Below are 18,285 nucleotides of genomic sequence, written 5' to 3'. Positions count from 1 at the left end.
TTGTAATAGCATTTTAAATTTGCCAAAGTGTTTCATAGGTTTTTTTTAACCCTGTTAAATAGATCACAGTGCAGTTTTAGCAAAACAAGAACAACTCTACTGGGATCTTAAAGACAACTTTATTAAGATCTAAGCTTTATTGGACTACATTTCATTAGATACTTAAACTTTCATGGATTGCTAATGACAATTTGCTAGCCTTTAAATAGTTACTGGACTATTGTTTTGTCTCTTGCTGTAAGCCATGGCTAATTGCCTACCACTTTGATTTAAAGTCTGCTAAAGTAATATACCCAATATGAAAACAATGAGCCTATGGCAGAGAGGAACAATTTTAAATTAGTTTTCTAGATCATTTGGTGGACTGTTTGGTTTGTTTTTAAGTGCAAATACAGTGGTACCTCGGGTTACAGACACTTCAGGTTACAGGCACTTCAGGTTACAGACTCTGCTAACCAGAAATACTACCTTGGGTTAAGAACTTTGTTTCAGGATGAGAAAAGAAATTGCGTGGCGGCGGTGCTGCAGCAGCGGGAGGCCCCATTAGCTAACGTGATACCTCAGGTTAAGAACAGTTTCAGGTTAAGAACGGACCTCCAGAATGAACTAAGTTCTTAACCCACTGTACAAGGCTCTTACCAATTGGTTTAACTGAGAAGAAAAAGGTGTAGGCCAGTCTTCCTTAAACTCGGCCCTCCAGATGTTTTGAGACTACAATTCCTATCATCCCTGACCACTGGTCCTGCTAGCTAGGGATCATGGGAATTGTATGCCAAAAACATTTGGAGGGCCGAGTTTGAGGAAACCTGGTGTAGGCCTTCAAGGAAATAGTTCCGGCCAATGTAAGAGCATATGTATGGTTCTGATAGCTCTACTAAGCTAATGGACTACCATGGCTGCAGACCTACTAAAGTGGTATTGTGGCTGTATGCTAATTAGTGTATCTTGATTGGCTGAATTGCTGAAGATGTTCCTCCTTAACCTGGTTTTTGACACCTGAGGTATATTTTTTAGGACCCACCTTATTTTTATGGTTGTGGGTTGTTTTGAATTGTTTTTCGTGTTGTTTGAATGCTACTTTAGGATGAACAGCATGTCATAAAACTGTTATCATCATGAAATTAGGTGGGGGGTTCTGCTGTACTGCTGGGGATAAGGAGTTTGCAACATTAATAGTATAATAAAAGGTTTTCACATGTTTTTGTCTGTCTGGTGGTGGATTAGGGGCCTCCTGGTCACAGCAGTAGTTTTTGGCATTAGATTTGGCTGACTGGTGCAGAGAACAGATGACCAGAGAACATGTGCTTAGTAGAAATAGCTCCAGGTTCTAAATTCAAATGAAAAGATATGAGTATCTGTGGGATACAAAAGAATGTGACTTTGAGATTTTGAAAACACTTTAAAAAATGTGCTTGACATTCGACTTCATAGGACAGCGCCCTGGTTTTCCTTGATGGGTCAACCTCCACTGACTTTGCCTCATATTTTTTGAGCACTATTTGTAGTTGATCTCAAGTGAACATTGGTAAATAGACATTTTCACGTAGACTTTGTTCTCTGGCATTATTTTGGCATTCTCTTGTTGTGGTTCGTTTATATGTGTGTGTCGATGTGACTCCATTTTGATTTGGTAATGTTGTTTGTGTATCATGACTCTTGAGGTTTTTTCCCCTTGATTTTGTTTTTGTTTGAGGGGTCTCTTTAGTTGCACTTTTTAATTCATGTTAAAACTATGTTTTCTGTTTGGCACGCAGCATACAGCACGTCCATATTGTAACTATTTAGTTCTTGAAGTGGTAGATTGTGTTAGTGCTTCATTTTGGAGCTTGTAATTAATCTTTTGAAACTGAAGGCAAGCTTAGAAGAACTATCACATGGAGGCTTGAGCCTCAGTGTGACTCATCTATGGGACTGGTTCTTTGTGTGTGCATATTTTAAATAAAGGCATGCAAATGAATGATCTGTGATATTTTTGCTGTTCGATAGGAGATGCTGTTTTAATTTCCTTTAAAAAGTACTTCAGTCAATCAAGCCATTAAAAGAAAAAGTCAGAATTCTATTAGTATTGATTTAAAACAGGTTTTATTATTTACTACTTTGTGTTTGTTTGCTTTCTAGCTACAGTATTCTCTAAGAATTTGGATTAATATCACTGCAGTAAAACGATGGGTTTTTGAAAGCAAGTGAAGGTGCCTAAAATACTCTTCATTATTCTGGTTTCCTGGCCCCTTTAATCCTGAAAGAGAAGGGAGAAAAGAACTAAAATTAAAACCAGTATCTGAACAGAAAGATTACCATGGTTATTGAGATTGCTTGTTTCATTCAATGAAAAAACAACAACAACTTTACTACCCAAATAAATACTATTTTAACAATAAAACAATCTATTTGATTTTTAGTTAAGAGGCATAGGGCTTTTAGTTCCAAACTGACATGAATGGTTGGAAAGTACTGTGCTTTTGTTTACGTGTTTATACAGAGGCAAAGTCTTGGAAACAAGCTTCAATTTCATGCAATTTCAAAGATATAGGCAGAGTTGTGGCTTGAAGGTGAGTCATTTTCATCTGAAATATGTATTAAGTGATATTTGCCTAGGAGTGGGAAGGACTATTTGAGTTGATATGGCAAATAGTACTACTATAATATTTTTGTTTTTCGTAATTTGTAATGGTTCATATGAGATTATTGCATGTCAGCTTAATTTGAAAGATGGCTTCATGTCAGCTTAATTTGAAAGATGTGAAACAGCCAATATGGCTTTTCCTGGACCATCTCACGTCTTCTTTTTTTAAAATTCTGATCATCAAAATAAACATAAATATTTTTAAAATGATACCTTTTTGGTTGATGTATTTATGAAATGTAATGCTATTGCAATGATTTCTTACCACTTCCTCTTGCTTGGTCTTGTCAGCTGGTGGCCATGATTCAAGGGGTGTATCTGGTATCATTGGAGGCATGGGAGGCATTGGGTACATCGGCTGGTTTGGATTCCCTGGTTGCTGAGGGTGCATTGGCTGGTTTGGACTGCTTGGTGGCAGTTGGTGCATTGGGTGCTCTCCTCCATGCGGGTGATGAACTGGTCCCACATGACTTGGTTGATACTGTGGCATGATTGTGTTTTGCCCAGTCATCGGCACGTACGGGCTATGACCATGACCAGGTTGCGGCATTTGTGGGTTTGGATGTGGAAACGGCTGCTGCTGTGGCTGCATTTGATGGAGGTGCATTGGATAATGAGTTTGGTGCATCACTGGCCCGCCATGGTGGTGCATCCATCCTCCCATGGGCTCAAAGGCATAATGTGGATACTACAGAAACAAATATTAAAGATTTATTAGAAGATTTATATAATATTGATTACTTAAAATAAGTGAAAAGGTCAAAGTGACAGCTGATTAAAGGTATCTATGTGCAACAAAATATTTTTAGAAGCACTCTATTGGGACAAACAGTGTTGCTGGACTTACTACTACTTTCTTACTGTTGGCCATGCCAGCTGTTGCCATGTTGGCTTTCCTGTATCACTTCCAGTAAAGCCTGTTTTAAATAATCTGGACACACCTGACCTTCTGAAATCTTGGCTTGAGAAATCAGTTCATAGGTTGCATATGTTATAGATGCCATACCTGGGGTCCCATTAGTTTCTGGTACCACTTTAAAGGTGTCATCACCTTGAAGATACAAATAAAGAGAAACATTTCTAAATAGCAAACAAACATTTCACAAGGATTATTTCATTTAAATTGTTGAGAAAGGATAGAATTCAATCTCGTGCTCTTCCAGTTGTTTGATCTGGGCAAGCATTGCCGCTTGTCAGAACAAACAGGCCCTTTCTGTTCCTTGTTCTGAGGGTCTTCCTAGCCCCTAGAACCAATTTTGGTGATGGGGGGCAGTAACATGCAAAGGGAGGGAGCCCCATTGTGCAAGCAGAAGTCCTTGTACAGGGCTTCCACTGACATGGCTGCTTAGGTGAATCCTTCACTTAGTGTTCCAAGTTAACAGGCCATGATAATAATGTTTTGTTCATTCGGAAGTTCTCGTGCAGGCACCCCAACCCCACCTTTCCTATGTCTTTCTTAAATAAATAAACTTCTGTGCTATGAAATCACACCACACATTAAATATCCAATGAATTATGTAAAATCAGTATCCCCAGATGTATTATCCTTTGATCCCAAATGTTAGGTTCCGTTTTGACTTGATTGCATATTTCCATTTCAAGTAAGACTGGGCCTTACTTGCTTTGGGGGTTTTCCCATTGAATGCAAGTAAAAATTAGATTGTATGTCGTTAAGTATTTGGTTTTATTGATCATTTCGATTAGTGGTGCACTTGTCTGTAGGAACAATACAGTTGCATTACAAATTCCATTTCCATCACATTTAATTTCTCTTCTAGTATATCAGTATAGGTTTAGTCACTTTAATTTAGCAGAGTGAAAGCAGCATATTTTGTATTTAATCTCATCACCTGACAAAGACTACTAAACAAATTCGCTTTCCCCCTGCTGATTAATAGTGAATATGTTTTGTGCATGCTGTCATATCTAGTGATACAAGTCCTGAAGTGATCTACTTTGCTTTTAATTTACACACAAAGAACATGAATGAAAAACTTTTAAAAGGTTGTACCTCGTAACTGAAATTGATATAGCCAGGATGTTGTGGCAACTGTGGAAAAGTTTTAAAAAAATAAATCACACATTTGCATTTGCATTTGGAGATAACTTCAGTTCATTAATTCTTCCCAGTAAATGTTTCAGCTACGACTTTGGATGAAGGGTTAGGTTGAGATACTTGCATAGTTCATAGTTTGACATAGGCCAGTTGACATACTACTTTTTTTCCAAGTGTACATCTAAGAAGATTTAAATGTACACTTGAAAATGTAAATTTATGAACAAGCAGAAATACATGTTTTTTGCAGTAGCATATAAATGACATAAACACTTATTAGGAGGCCAGAATTGCCTGTAATCCCCTTTTCGGTTTGTTTCCACACTGGCAAACTTGCACTGTTACTTCACAATAAGTGAATAGGTCTTTAACGACTGAGCTATTTCCTGAAGGCATGTTTTAACACACTATCTAGATAACTTCAATCATCTAGTATAAAATGATACATGTTTTCCTTTACCGAGCAAGATTCTCATGCAGTAGAAGTGCAAAAAGCCTCTCATCTTCACCTGTTGCTAACTGTTAAGTCTTGGGTATATATCTTTCCTGACATATATACATACATACTTTACACATTTGCTAAAATCTTCTCCATGCATATGCTGTTGCCTCCTGTTGTGTCCATAAAGCACTTTTGAATATAGGAAGAGAAAATGAATACAGTATTTGCTAGGGCTGGTATACCTATGTTGCTTTCCCCACCAGCCATCATTTATGACTGCATTTCAGACCTTCTCATAACAATTTTTTTAAGGTTGCAGCTGTACTGAGTAACTACAGTACTTGGTATACTACATTATCCTTGTTATAATAATATTATCTGTAGTGCTTTTAAATATTTTTACATTGGTGTACACTGCCTTGGTGTTTTGTAACAGGGTAGTATACAAATCATTTTAACAACAACAACAACTACTATTGTAAAAAAAAAAACATTGGTTTTAATTTGAGATAACTCATCAATGGGTTATGGTAGTACAGGCTTCCTCAACCTTGGCCCTCCAAATGTTTTGAGACTACAATTCCCATCATCACTGACCAATGGTCCTGCTAGCTAGGGATCATGGGAGTTGTAGGCAAAAAACATCTGGAGGGCCAAGGTTGAGGAAGCCTGTGGTAATATATGTTAAGCCTTAATTTTCTTCATAGGTATGTGGTAAATCAGAGTTTCCCAAACTTGGGTCTCCAGCTGGTTTTGTACTACCACTCCCATCATCCCTAACAAGCAGGAGCAGTGGTTAGGGATGATGGGAATTATAGTCCAAAAACAGCTGGAGGCCCAAGTTTGGGAAACTCTGCTGTGAATGTTCACCTGTCTTTTAGCTCTGATTTCAATTAGTGAAGAATTAAGTTACTTGAAATTAGCAATTAGCACTTACTGGAATAGCAAATGTGGTGCTTAAGAGGCACATAACAATAGTCCAGCCCTCCATTTTCCTCATGGCAGGTCCTGCAATATACAACATGCAAGAGAAAAGTTTCCACACACTCACCATTTATAGGTCAAGCCGAAGTATACAACCATATATAATTAATGTTGCTATGTCTCATCTGCTCTTTGTTAAAACAACTTTTAAAGTGTAAGGCGAGCTGTACTGTCTCTGTTGGATGTTAATGGCTTTGGGAGGAATGCAGTCAAAGTCTATTTTACACCAGAGAGGAAAATGTAGGCACATCAGTTCTCTCCACTGAAACTAATACAGCTGAATGGCAACAATGTCTTCATGGATTTTAACCTCCTGTGAAGAGCATAAATTTACCTATCGTCTTCCACATCCTAAAATTTACAGCATGTTATTAATCTGCAGCTTTGGCCATCTTGACCTTGGATTAATATTATAGAGATTATTTGCATGTCAAGGAAGCATGCACAGATTGCTCAGAAGTTCCCCATTCTTTTTTCTCTCTGCTAATCCTTTGTTGCCCCAGGAAAGAAGCAAACCATGCTGGCTGTATGCTAACCAGCACTTATGGTTTGTTTCCTCCAAATAAATCACAGCAAGGAAACCAGGATTTGTTTGCACATAATGCAAAACTGTTCTTTTCCTTCTCAGTATGGCGAAGGATTAGAAAGGAGTAGAACATATCAGAGATTTTTGGTAGTTCACTTTAAACCATAGTGCAAACTAAACTATGGGTTAATGAGACATGCAAACTGGTCCACAATTTGATATTTGATAATTTATTGCATACCCTTAGGGGTACTTTGATAGAGCTATTTTTTTCAATTATACAATACAATGGGAAAATAATGTAGTAGTATGGATGTTTTAATTATTTGATGTTATAAATTAACAGTTTTAGTAGATTAAAACTTATAGTTCATTTAAGCAATGAAGATGGAAAAAGCAAATATGTCCTCCTCTGTCCCATATTTGGTGAAAAAAGAACCTAAAATGACATTTTTTGCATTATAGGCACATAAAGCTGACACGGCTCCATTTAAATAAAAAAGCAGTGCATCTATCAAATGTGTTTTTCTATAATACACCAATAAGCCTTAACATTGAATAAATATTTCATATTCCCCAGTGGAAAGTGAGTGAAAGATATCTTTTCGTACAATAGAAGTGTTAGCTGACCAGATTTCTTACTTGCTTTCTTAAATTGCTTTCTTACTTAAGAGTTTCCACCAATTCAAATCTCTCAAAAAGGCATCTTCTGTACATTATTTAATTCATCAGTTAATTGATAGCTTAATAGCCCAATAGCTAATTAAAGAAAAACAATCAGTTAACAGGTTAATGGAAAGAATAAAAAAATCAGAGAGCAAGGCTGTAGCAGAGCAACTTTTAATTAAGTTCTAAAGATGAATGCTGGCATTACAGGAAATAAGATAATGCACAGAAGATATTGAATGTAAGGACACTAAGGGAAAATTTAGAACTTGCCCACTCTGCCCACTTAAATCTCCACCCCGTCCTTTTTTGGGAACAATGTTCCCAAAGAGAACAATGCAGAAATTGCACCCCAAAAAAGCTTTCACATAAGCAATATGCATATTATTATGAATGAAGTTTCTATTCTGTGTCTTTAAAATCTCAGTGGATAAAGAGAAACGATAAATAAACTGTTGACATAATGAATAAGTTTACCTCTTGGAAGTACTCCTTGAATCTTGCTGTGTGTGTTGCTCGAGTAGTCTTGGTAGTTTAAGGACTTGACTTAACTTCAGCTCATATTTAAACGGTTTTCACACCTCTGACAGCCAATGAACATTTAGCTTTTAAAAAAAAACCAATAAAAAAACCTGCTGCATCATGTGTTTTCAGACATCAAATCACGCCCGGAACTGAGTATTATGATTAGAGTGTGCAGTCTTTTATTATGTTTGCATGGCTTGATAAAACATATTCTTTTGCAACTTCTAATTCTCTATGGTTCTTGTGTTGGGTTCAATTTCTAATCTGCAGTTCTGCCTGACTTCAGTGATAATTTGACCCTTTTGTACAAATTCCCATACAGTTCATTTTAAAATAGACAGAGTTCTGTTATGGTGTATGCAAGGCAGAGGAACCTACACACCCAATCCCTGACATTGCTTGTGCCAGCCAGGACAAAAACCAGGTGAGGTGGCTTTTCCCAGTGTTGTCATGTCATGTCCCACCCCGCTTCCAAATAGTTTTTATGGGGGGAGATTAACTATACCAGCTTCAGGGCAGGCACAGACTTCCTCACGTATTATTATTAGTATTATTATTATCTCAATTTATTACCCATACTTCAGCATCAGGTAAAAACAGTTTAAATTACAGGTTTCCTCAACCTTGGCCCTCAAGATGTTTTGAGACTACAATTCCCATCATCCCTGACCACTGGTCCTGCTAGGTAGGGATTATGGGAGTTGTAGGCCAAAAACATATGGAGGGCCACGGAAATAGGAATTTAGAAGCATGCTGGGGATGTATTGGAAGAAGGTCTCCCTCAGTCATACCCCACTGTCCTCCTTTTTCTCTCTTGCGCTGTTGGAACACCAACATATAGAAAAGCATTTGAACAGTGTTTTGCTTTTTAACCTCCCTGTTTGTTTAGCCCTCCTTTTCTTCTCTAGACTCCATATCATGCAGTGTTCTTTCTCCACGCCATCCATTACTCGCCCATTTTATCTTTCCCATGTCCCTGTGGCTCCCTCTTTCATCTCTCCAACTCATAGTGCACCGTGGCTATTTTCTCTCTGCACTTCTGCAGGGCTCTCTGAACCCCAGTCTTCCCATTTCCCATTGTCTTCTTTCAATTTCCTTCATTCTGGACACTTTTTGTTCTCTCCCCATATTTCTGCTTCTCTTGGTTGAATATTGTAGCAACATGTCAAGGGGCTTATGCTTTCCTAATAATTCATGGAATACAAAAGCCTGCGGTGCAGGAGAACCATGCAGTTTGGGGTTTTTGAAGATTCTGAGGTGGGAAAAAGAAGCCAAGTCCTTCACATATATCAGAATCTAGTGAGAATTGGTAATGATAAAGGCACTTTCCTAATTTTGATAAAGTTGGGGCTTAGCTGTTCCCATAAGATCTGGGCTGACTCCACATACAGTTGTACCTTGGAAGTCGAACAGAATCCATTCTGGAAGCCCATTCAACTTCCAAAACGTTCAAAAACCAAATTGTGGATTCTGATTGGCTGCAGGAAGCCAATCCAGGATCCAAAACGTCCGAATTCCAGGGCGTTCGACAACCAAGGTACAACTGTAATGTAATAGGTATATTCCAGTTTGTTGCAAATAAACTTGTGTCCTGGTTTAAAATAACACACACAAACAAACTATTAAGGAAAGGGAGGAGAATAGATGCATTGTATTACAGATATCTAACGTTTTGTAACTTTACATTTCATCTATAGTCCTTGCGCGCGCGCGCGCGCACACACACACACACACACGGAATCAGAAAACTGGTCATGAACTGCGTATTGCGGGATTGTGTTGCTTTTTTGGGAGCTGCCAACATCCATATGTTTACTTGTTTACAATAAATGGTAGAGCTATACATTTTTGTTTCCTTTTCACAGAAATAACGAAAGCTATATGCCAATGTTTAGCCCCCACCCCCCTTTAAAACAAGTACCAGTAAAGCTAGCAACTCTAGCCAAATTATCTGTTTAGCTTATAATTTCAAGGAGTTAAAAGAATTTGGTAATTAGATGTCGGGAAAACTTCCTTGACTAAGCGAGAATGATGTGTGTGAATAGCATTTACGGCAGAAGATGAATAGCTATGTTAAAAACAGAGTGAAAATTGTCTGTCCAATCAGCAAAAAAATCCTCTTGTATTAATAGAAGAGAGAGAAAAAAAGAAAAGAAAAGAAATAAATCTTGTGTATTCATAGTAAGTCACCCCAGAAGATACAAATATTTAGTGGGAACCCATTTGTTTCCTCAAGATAATGAATAATAGAATCATATAACTGCCGAATTGGAAAGGACCCATCTAGTACAACCCCCTGCAATGCAGGAATCTCAACTAAAGCATCCATTATTGTGAAATTATTATGAAATGATTTGCAACAGTTAATATCAAAAGTACTATAACTGAGCTGTTGTGATGTCTTCCAGAAAAGCTTAGCAATAGCAATATAGGGTAAATTTAACTGCAAGGCTGTCTAGAAACTTTGCACCAAATCCCAGGATGGAGCAGAAAGTAAGTTGGTGCTGTCCATGCAGAATTCTGGGTCAATGTAGTTAGTGTTCACATTGGCACCAGCTTTCATCTCCGGGAGCAAACTATTGTTTCATTGGCTTTCAGCCTAACTTTTCACTTTGTGAACAGAAGGAGCTTTGGTTCATGAAAGGTGAGTTTTGCTTGTGGAAGGTTCCCCCCTTCCCCCTGTGAGTAGAACTAAAAGTTGGGATCCAAGCCACTGATTCCTAAAAATAGGAAGGCATATTTAAAAACAATATGTAAGGGTAACAGTTTCCAGGAGCCCTTACAGCTGTCTTTTTCTGATGAGGAACAGCTGCTTGGAGTCTTTTCTCCCTAAGTTTCAACTGCCCAGTAAGTATTTATTATATTTTGAAGACATAGAAGACATATAGCGTGCGCGCGCACACACATTGTGATTTGCGATATATCACCATGCTGAATATTATGAAATCATTACCACGGTGTGGACTTCAAACTGATTTTGGACAATGTATCAATACATTGCCCAGCCCTAGCCTACATCTCAATAAAACTTTATTTATTAAAAAAAAAAAAAAGAAGCTCATGAATTTGAATGGGTTACCAGGAAGAAAAGGCGTTTAAGCCAAATTGACATTAGTTCAACGGTTGCTGCTTTGGTTATTGTAGCTACAAACTGATGTGCTTTGAAAGCCATTTCTTTTTTGCAGTCTAGAATCCTAATCCTTTTTTCTGCATCTTTTCCAACTTTGCAGTATCCTTTCTGAGGTTTGGCAACCAGAATGGTACACAGTATTTCTATAACGGCATGGTGATTGCGGCATTTTTATTTTCAATTCCTTTCCTAATGATCCCTAGCAAGGAATTTGCCTTTTTCACAGCTGCCACACACTGGGTTGACATCTTCATTGATCTTCATTCACCACTCATCCCTGGTCAGTCACCACCAGTACAGAACCCAGGCATGTGTATGTCAGATTAATTGGCAGCTTGCTATCTTCTTTGTTGTGTGACTGTTTGTACATATATACAGGTGCACTTTTAGAACAGTGCTCTGCGGACAGTAGCAAGAGATCACGAACAATTACTGTACCAAGCTTAGGCCAGTCCAATCTTTGTCTTCTTAGAAGCAAGTCCTTTGCTTTACTAGGGCCTGGTTCCACTGCAGCCGCAATGCAGTCTGTTTCTAGATATTTTTTTACACCTTCATGAAAATAATTGAAGATTACTACTTCCATCAGATTAGCAGTTTCTCTCTCATCAGCTCATGGTTGCAAAACTGGTTGAATCTGGTGTTATGGTTGTAGAGGCTGCCTCTTTATTATCCGCTACCCAGGAAGAAAGTGAGCCAAGATTTAAAAGCAGTCAAGTCCTACACCAGACTACAAGAATGTTGCATGGACCAGACTTGTGTAACTTTCTAGCTACACCCACACACCCTTACACACAATGGGGTCCCACAAAAGAAAAGATAGAAATTCAACAGCCAGGGCAGAAAGAGAGGAGAAAAGAGGTTCGAGTTGGGTTTTGCAATGAGTAGTGGATTTCAGGAATGGAAAGGAAAGAAAACAGAAAATTGGGATCAGCCAGGAAGAACAAGAGAGGAAAGATTATTGCTGATAGGAAAATCAGCACTGTGCTTCAGCTCGGGGGGCGGGGAAGGCGAGGAAGGGATATGGCACAGCAAGAGATGGGAAGAAAGGATGGGAACCAAGCTGAGGACTGCTTCAATGATCTAGTAACAACCATGGGAAGGCAGGGAGGACAGGCAGGTCAGGAAGCCTTAAAAAATACCACTTGGAGATAAATTGGGCTGAGCAGAGAATGCTGCTCTTAACAGGATGATTCTTGTTGTGCTGCCTGCGCTAATAGCTTAGCAATGAGCCATGTGCAGATAACCAGTGCTATGGCGCAGTGAAGGAAGGATGATTGGTGAAGGCACAGTAGATATTGGAGCCTGTTCACTAAGTCCTTAAAGCCGCAGCTTCCCATTTTAAATTTTGCACCTTTGATCTCCAGCATGGAGGCAGAGCTGGAAGAATATCGGAGACGTTAGGACTGGGGTCCCTGTGTGGGAGAAGGTTGAAGGGGAAAGCTCTTCTTAGTACCGGTTCTGAACCTAGGAAAAAATAGGGTTTTGACTTGAATGGTTAAAAGGAAGAGACTATAGCGCTGAAAGTGTGAGATAAACATGTGCATTTTTCTTCTTTTCTTTACGCCTGTGGCAAATGGGAACTTGGGGGTAGGACAAAAAGGAGCACTTCTGAGGGTGACATACCGTGGCATTGCAGGAAATACTGGGTCAAGTGGTGTAATTTTTGGACAGGAACATTTATTTGAAGGAGGATCTGATCCAATCTCAGATTTGTTGTCTTGAGTAAATCACTTGTCTTAATCTAATCCAGCACTCAGTTTTCCACACTGGCAATCCAAATATCTTTGCAAAGCTTAAGTGAAGGCGAATGCATTAATCTTCTCCATATTTTATAGCCTTAGTAAATTCAGACAAGTAGCGTTTTGTCCATGATATCTGGTATTCAGAGAGATGCAGTTGAACACAGTGTTTCCTTGTAGCTATGACAGCTGTTAGAAACCCTTTCATGGTGTGTGTGGAGTGGAGCAGCTTTGTTGGAAAAGGGTAAGGGAGGCCTGATGGGAGAAGTGGGAAATGTAGGCCAAAACTATGGCTTTAGAGGTTGCAGTATTCTATGTAGGGAAAGGGTTAATAAATAGGAAAACCACACAAATTTGCAAAGCAAAATGATGTGCTAGTTTGTATTAATATAAACACATTTTTAAAGAATTTCTGTAATTTAAATAGAAATTTAAAGGCATCTCACTATAGCTGGGCAGCTGACACAGTAACTTGCTTGTAATTAATTTGTGCAATTATTTTTAGTGTGTCAGTTATGAGTTTTGATCATGTTGACCATCTTCAAGATGGTTATCTTTGGTAGAAAGGGTAGGAAGTTGAGATGCATGTGCCTAAAATGCATGCATGCATGCACGAATAAAACACAACATAACTATTTGGCTTCCTAAGTTGACGATTATCTTTTGCAAATCATCCGGGTAACAATTCCTCTAGTTCTGCTTATTTTAATCAAAAGTAAAATCACAGCAAAGCAAATAGCAGGGGCAAAGGGATACAGCAACTAATGAAACTAAATGCTTCCCAGAAGCAAACAGGGAGGTATTTAATTGGCATTTAACAGCTTAACATAGGTGCCTGTTGAAAGAAGTTGGACTGTTCAAATTTTTGGCTGCCACCAAAGAAAATGCCCAATTTTTATGGCACATACACCTTATCTCCAGAGGTAGGGACTGCAACCTCTGCAACAAGGAATCTAAATATAGAGGTCGCTTCATCTAGGTGTAGGAGGTCTTTAAGATGCTCCAGACTCAATCTGTTCATGACATTGTAGGTCAAAAACAACACTTTAATTTGTGCTTAAGTAGCGGCCATATTCCATACTAATTGAAGGTTTCAGCCTTCTAAGATAGCCCCACGTGTAATGTAGTGCAACAGTCTATGCTTGATGCATAAGGCATTTTCACAAAACAACAAGTCTAGGTTTCCCCCTGTTTCTAATAAGGTTATATTGCATTCTACAATATATAGCAAGTTCTTTGAAAGGCTACAGTGTTAAAAGAATAGCTTTATTGAGAACAGAGGGACATAAAATGGGGGAAGGATGTAATAAAAGGTATGCTCACATCTATCAAAAGGGTCATATCTAGATATAGATTTATTGAGATATAGATTTATTTGAGATACAGATACAAGAAATGCTGAATGTTATTTTAATCTTCAGTTAAAAACCCATACCTAACCCCATACAAAATTAGTCAGGGATGGATTGGTTCATTGTATTTCCCCCTCAACCCATTTTAGCAGTAAAATGTTATTGGCTTATTGTAAAAAGCAAGTTTTATTTTTCAAAAAGCATTTATCGCAGTTTAGCATATGTGTGGCTTGCGTTTCCAATAGGTTTGCCGTTGGTGTTGCAACTTCTTGTTTGTTAGGGTCAGAGAAATTGCACTAAAGATTGAAAATCAAGGACTGACCGTCCTAGATGAGAGAGAACATGAGATGTCTTTACCATACTCAAAGGGATTTTACCAGATGTGTGCAGCATTCTTTGGAGCGTTCCTAATAAGGAAAGTTTGCACAGTTACAGTGCAGTTCTGCATTTGAAGAGCCATGTGGAAGAGGATTTTCTTTGGAAGGAGGGGAAAGATAACCACTCCTTGCATTGCTTCAAAACAACATTATGGAATAAGAAGCAGTTATAGATTGTGTGTACCTTTTTCCAACATGCAGACTTATCTAGAATTTGGCAATGCTAAACTTGTTGAACTTACTTGGAATTCCAGTTAAGAGATTAATTTTCATTTCTTTTGATTCTTAAGATTTATGGTGGTAGAAACCTGTGGCAACTAAAGTGATTGTAGGAGTTACAGTTTGGGCTGTCTCTAAGATACCTGATATGTACACGTTTCCAGGGGAAAAATGTGACTTTTTTTGAATAGGAGTTCTACAATGGATTAATCTTCATCAAGTTTGGTTTCATGAAGCTAACAAAGGACGACTGTGGAAAAGCAGATTTGGGTTAATGGGTAAGAAAATAGTTATGTGATTGTGGAGCACAGCTGTATTGTAGTACTTTTGAATAGTAACTTGCTCTGTTTTAATTTTTACTTGCTATAGCTAACTTGGCAGAAAAAAACAACCCTACCCAAACAACTTTTCACCATTCACAACATATTTCTTGCTTGGTAAGGGAAACAGCTCTACCTGCCACTTAGCAGGCTAAGAAGTCAACAAGCGGCGAGTTCTCAAATACCCTTTATTTTGTCTGTTTTCATGACTTTGCATGTACTGCTAACAAGTCTGAGAGGGGCAAAACCCCTTCAATCAGCAGTGGTGTTGTGTAATTAAAGTCAATTATATGACTAGACTTAAGTTGGCTTGGCTGAAAATTGTTTGAAGTCTCTGATCACTTTTTATCATGTTTATAAGTGAACATACAGGCTCTGTAATGCTAGTTACTGAAAACTGTGTGGAGGGAAGTATTAGACAGACAATGTTTAAATGCAGTTAGCGCAACCGGTCGAAGGCAACATGGTGCCCTCCAGATTGTGTTGGAATCTAACAAGCAGCAGCCACAGACAACTTGGCCCAATGGTCAGGTATGATAGGTAATTGTAGCCAACAACATCCAGAGGGCACCGTGATAACTACCCTGGCTATAGAAGCATATACTCAGTGGTTTTGCTCCAAATTTTATAAAGCAAACTAAAATGGATGGTCAGTTAATGACCTGTGATTTGACTGCTCTGTTTTCTGGCTCCTAGCACCCATGCTAAATGTTAAGGAGAATTGGCATGCCTTTGGTTTCACTCATAAAGAAGAGAAAATGTTTTACTGCTCCGAGAAACAGAAGTATTTCCCAACTTAATTTTAAATCTCTTTGAGATTTGTTATCTAATAACTTGGGCTGTGCCTGAGCCTGTATGTACTGCAAGTGCTTGCTAGTTGATGGCAGCAGCTACCTCCTAGTTTCCAGATCTTTGGAGATTAGTGTGAGCTCCCCAATGGCCATCCATGAGCCGAATCTTCAAATTTATAACTTGTTGCAGAGCATAGTCCCAACTAAAAGCCGGTCATCTCTTGGCTCAGTCTCAAGAGTATCTCGTAACTCTAGCAATTGTTTCTGTTTTTCATAACAGTGGGAAATTTTATGGCTATTTTTTCCCTTCTCCCTGTCCAAAATAAATGCGCTGCTTAAAACAAAGAATGAAACTAAAGGGCACCATTTGAATTTCAGCGCACCAACGATTGCAGATTGCAAAGGGCTTCCACTTGATCTGTCCTAATCACGTGTGACACTTTTCTAAAGAGAGTCTGAGAGCTCTGACATGGGAAAGGAATGAAAGACAGTCACTGGGAGAAATGCTTTCATGTTGGTCTAATGACTGTATAAAATGCAACATGTCCATTCTTAAGCCCTGGCAAGTAACTGATAAGTCTAAAGGGAGCTGTTAAGTATATGTGTGTCTAATTTCCCAGAAAAACTACATACCTCTTTTTGCTTCCCATTCTACATGTTGACTGAATGCAGGGGCCGGGGGAGTAGGATCCCACTTCCTGGCCCTGTTCCTTTGAACATTTAGCAAAGTGTGAGCATAGCGCTTCTATGTGCCTATAGCTGTAGGCACACAGATTCCACACATTCAGAATCCCTCTTATTGAGGGGCTCCTGATCATGTCAAAGAGTCTGCAAGCACACAGCTCTATGCATGGAGAGGCCTGATTTAACTTTCTGCTGAACTCACAAAGGTTGGGGTCAACACCTTTGGAGGTTGGCAGGGCCAACAGGTCTCTCAACATGTGGAAAGAAGGATGGGAATAAGGTTAAAGTCTATCTTGAGACCAGGGAACAAAACAAATGTGTGCATCTGCGCTGTTCCCATTTTATGCTGGTCACTTATACAATTACCAGTAGGTCAAAAGTATTCCGATTCCTCAGTTGTTTCCTTGGTTATATTTTACCCCCTGCTGTTTAGTAAAGATTTGCTTTCAAAGTGGTATACAGTCATACCTCAGGTTACAGCCGCTTCAGGTTGCGTTTTTTCGGGTTGCGGATCGCCAAAACCCAGAAGTACCGGAATGGGTTACTTCTGGGTTTTGGCGGTCGTGCATGCACAGAAGCGCTAAATTGCCCTTTGCGCATTCACAGAATCACACCCTGCGCATGCACAGATGCGGGTTGCGAACGCTGTCGGTTGCGAACATGCATCCCGCACGGACCACTTCACAACCCGAGCGTCCACTGTATAGCAATTCCACTCCAGCCTGTATGCATCTTAGGCGTGCCTTTTCTCATAGAATCATAATCATAGGACAGTAGAGTTGGAAGGGACCACAAGAGTCATCTAGTCCAACCCATTGCAATGCAAGAATCATTTGCCCAATGTGGGACTTGAACCCACAACCCTGAGATTAAGATTCTCATGCTCTACCACCTGAGCTGTACAATCTGACTCTTGGCAGCTGTTGACATATAGGTTCCAGGCTGGGACAGCTGTGGGGGTGGGGAATGGGTTGCTGCTGGATTTGAGCTCCCTGATAGTAAAGGTGACAGTCCACTGAAATGGTCCCTGCATTAATCTCTGGTGTGCCTGAAAGTTGTTAACATAGTCCAGATTTAGACCATTGCTGATTTGATTTAGAATGGCAGACTGGAGTTAAAATGCTTGCATGATACTTGATTTTAATTGCATTTGTAAACACAAATGGTTGTATTGTGGGGTATACTCCTCCAGTGTATATTTAATAAGTAACATGACATCTTCTAAAATTTTAGACATCTCTTGTCCAGAGATGAGCAGTATGGTCAGCTAAAGTCAAGCATTGTAGTGTCATAAAGATACCAATGCTTTCAAAACTGAGGCTGTGACTATTTTCTTTTCACAGAGGTCTGCTATAGTTAAATCAAGCCTCAGAAATTAGAATAATGTTTGTTTTATTTGAATTTTCTGGGTTACTTATTTCACATTGCTATGTTCATTGTTTGTCTACATCAGTGTTTCCCAACCTTTTTTGGGCAAAGGCACACTTGTTTCATGAAAAAAATCTCGAGGCACACCACCATTAGAAAATGTTTAAAAAATTAACTCTGTGCCTATATTGACTATATATAAAGTAACTCTCTTTAATAGGAATCAAATAAACACAAAGAAAGTATTTTATAATTACTTTATTATGAAATAGTAAGTAAACAGAAATATGAAAAATTATAAAATACTTTATTCAGTGCGCCTTTTGTCCCTCTCCTCGAAATGCTCCAACTCAATGTTCCTCCGCGGGCTGGCCATTGGAGAGCCGTGTCGCCCACACCGCAGCCCAATACAATATGAACCCTCCCCTCGCAAGCGGCAACCCCTCCACACTCCCCACCTTAAGCCTCCACACGCGCCCTGCC

General features: G+C 39.0%; 2 protein-coding genes across 7 annotated transcripts in view; one reads left to right on the top strand and one right to left on the bottom strand.

Annotated features, from left to right (window-relative positions):
* The window catches only part of ARHGAP6 (Rho GTPase activating protein 6), a 184,243-nt gene that overhangs the window by 110,479 nt on the left and 55,479 nt on the right, over positions 1 to 18,285 (top strand). Inside the window, exon 1 of one of the 6 annotated variants that reach the window (XM_081907546.1) lies at positions 14,750 to 14,917. The exons of the other annotated variants lie outside the window; for them this stretch is intronic. The gene's annotated coding sequence lies outside the window, so the exon portion shown is untranslated. Of the gene's footprint in view, positions 1 to 14,749; positions 14,918 to 18,285 lie in introns of those variants that run through there. 6 annotated transcript variants of the gene reach the window in all.
* AMELX (amelogenin X-linked) lies at positions 2,066 to 7,922 on the bottom strand. Its single transcript, XM_081907739.1, has 6 exons — positions 7,775 to 7,922; positions 6,059 to 6,129; positions 4,635 to 4,673; positions 3,630 to 3,674; positions 2,889 to 3,311; positions 2,066 to 2,236 (listed from the first exon to the last, which is right to left on the bottom strand). The coding sequence occupies exons 2-6, from the start codon at positions 6,119 to 6,121 to the stop codon at positions 2,231 to 2,233; spliced, it is 576 nt and encodes a 191-aa protein (XP_081763865.1). The 5' UTR covers positions 6,122 to 6,129; positions 7,775 to 7,922; the 3' UTR covers positions 2,066 to 2,230.

The sequence above is a fragment of the Podarcis melisellensis genome (genome assembly GCF_964234715.1).
Source record: "Podarcis melisellensis genome assembly, chromosome: 4".
NCBI lineage: Eukaryota > Metazoa > Chordata > Lepidosauria > Squamata > Lacertidae > Podarcis > Podarcis melisellensis.
Note: the sequence above shows the minus strand (reverse complement) of the source record. Positions and strands in the feature narration are given on the sequence as shown.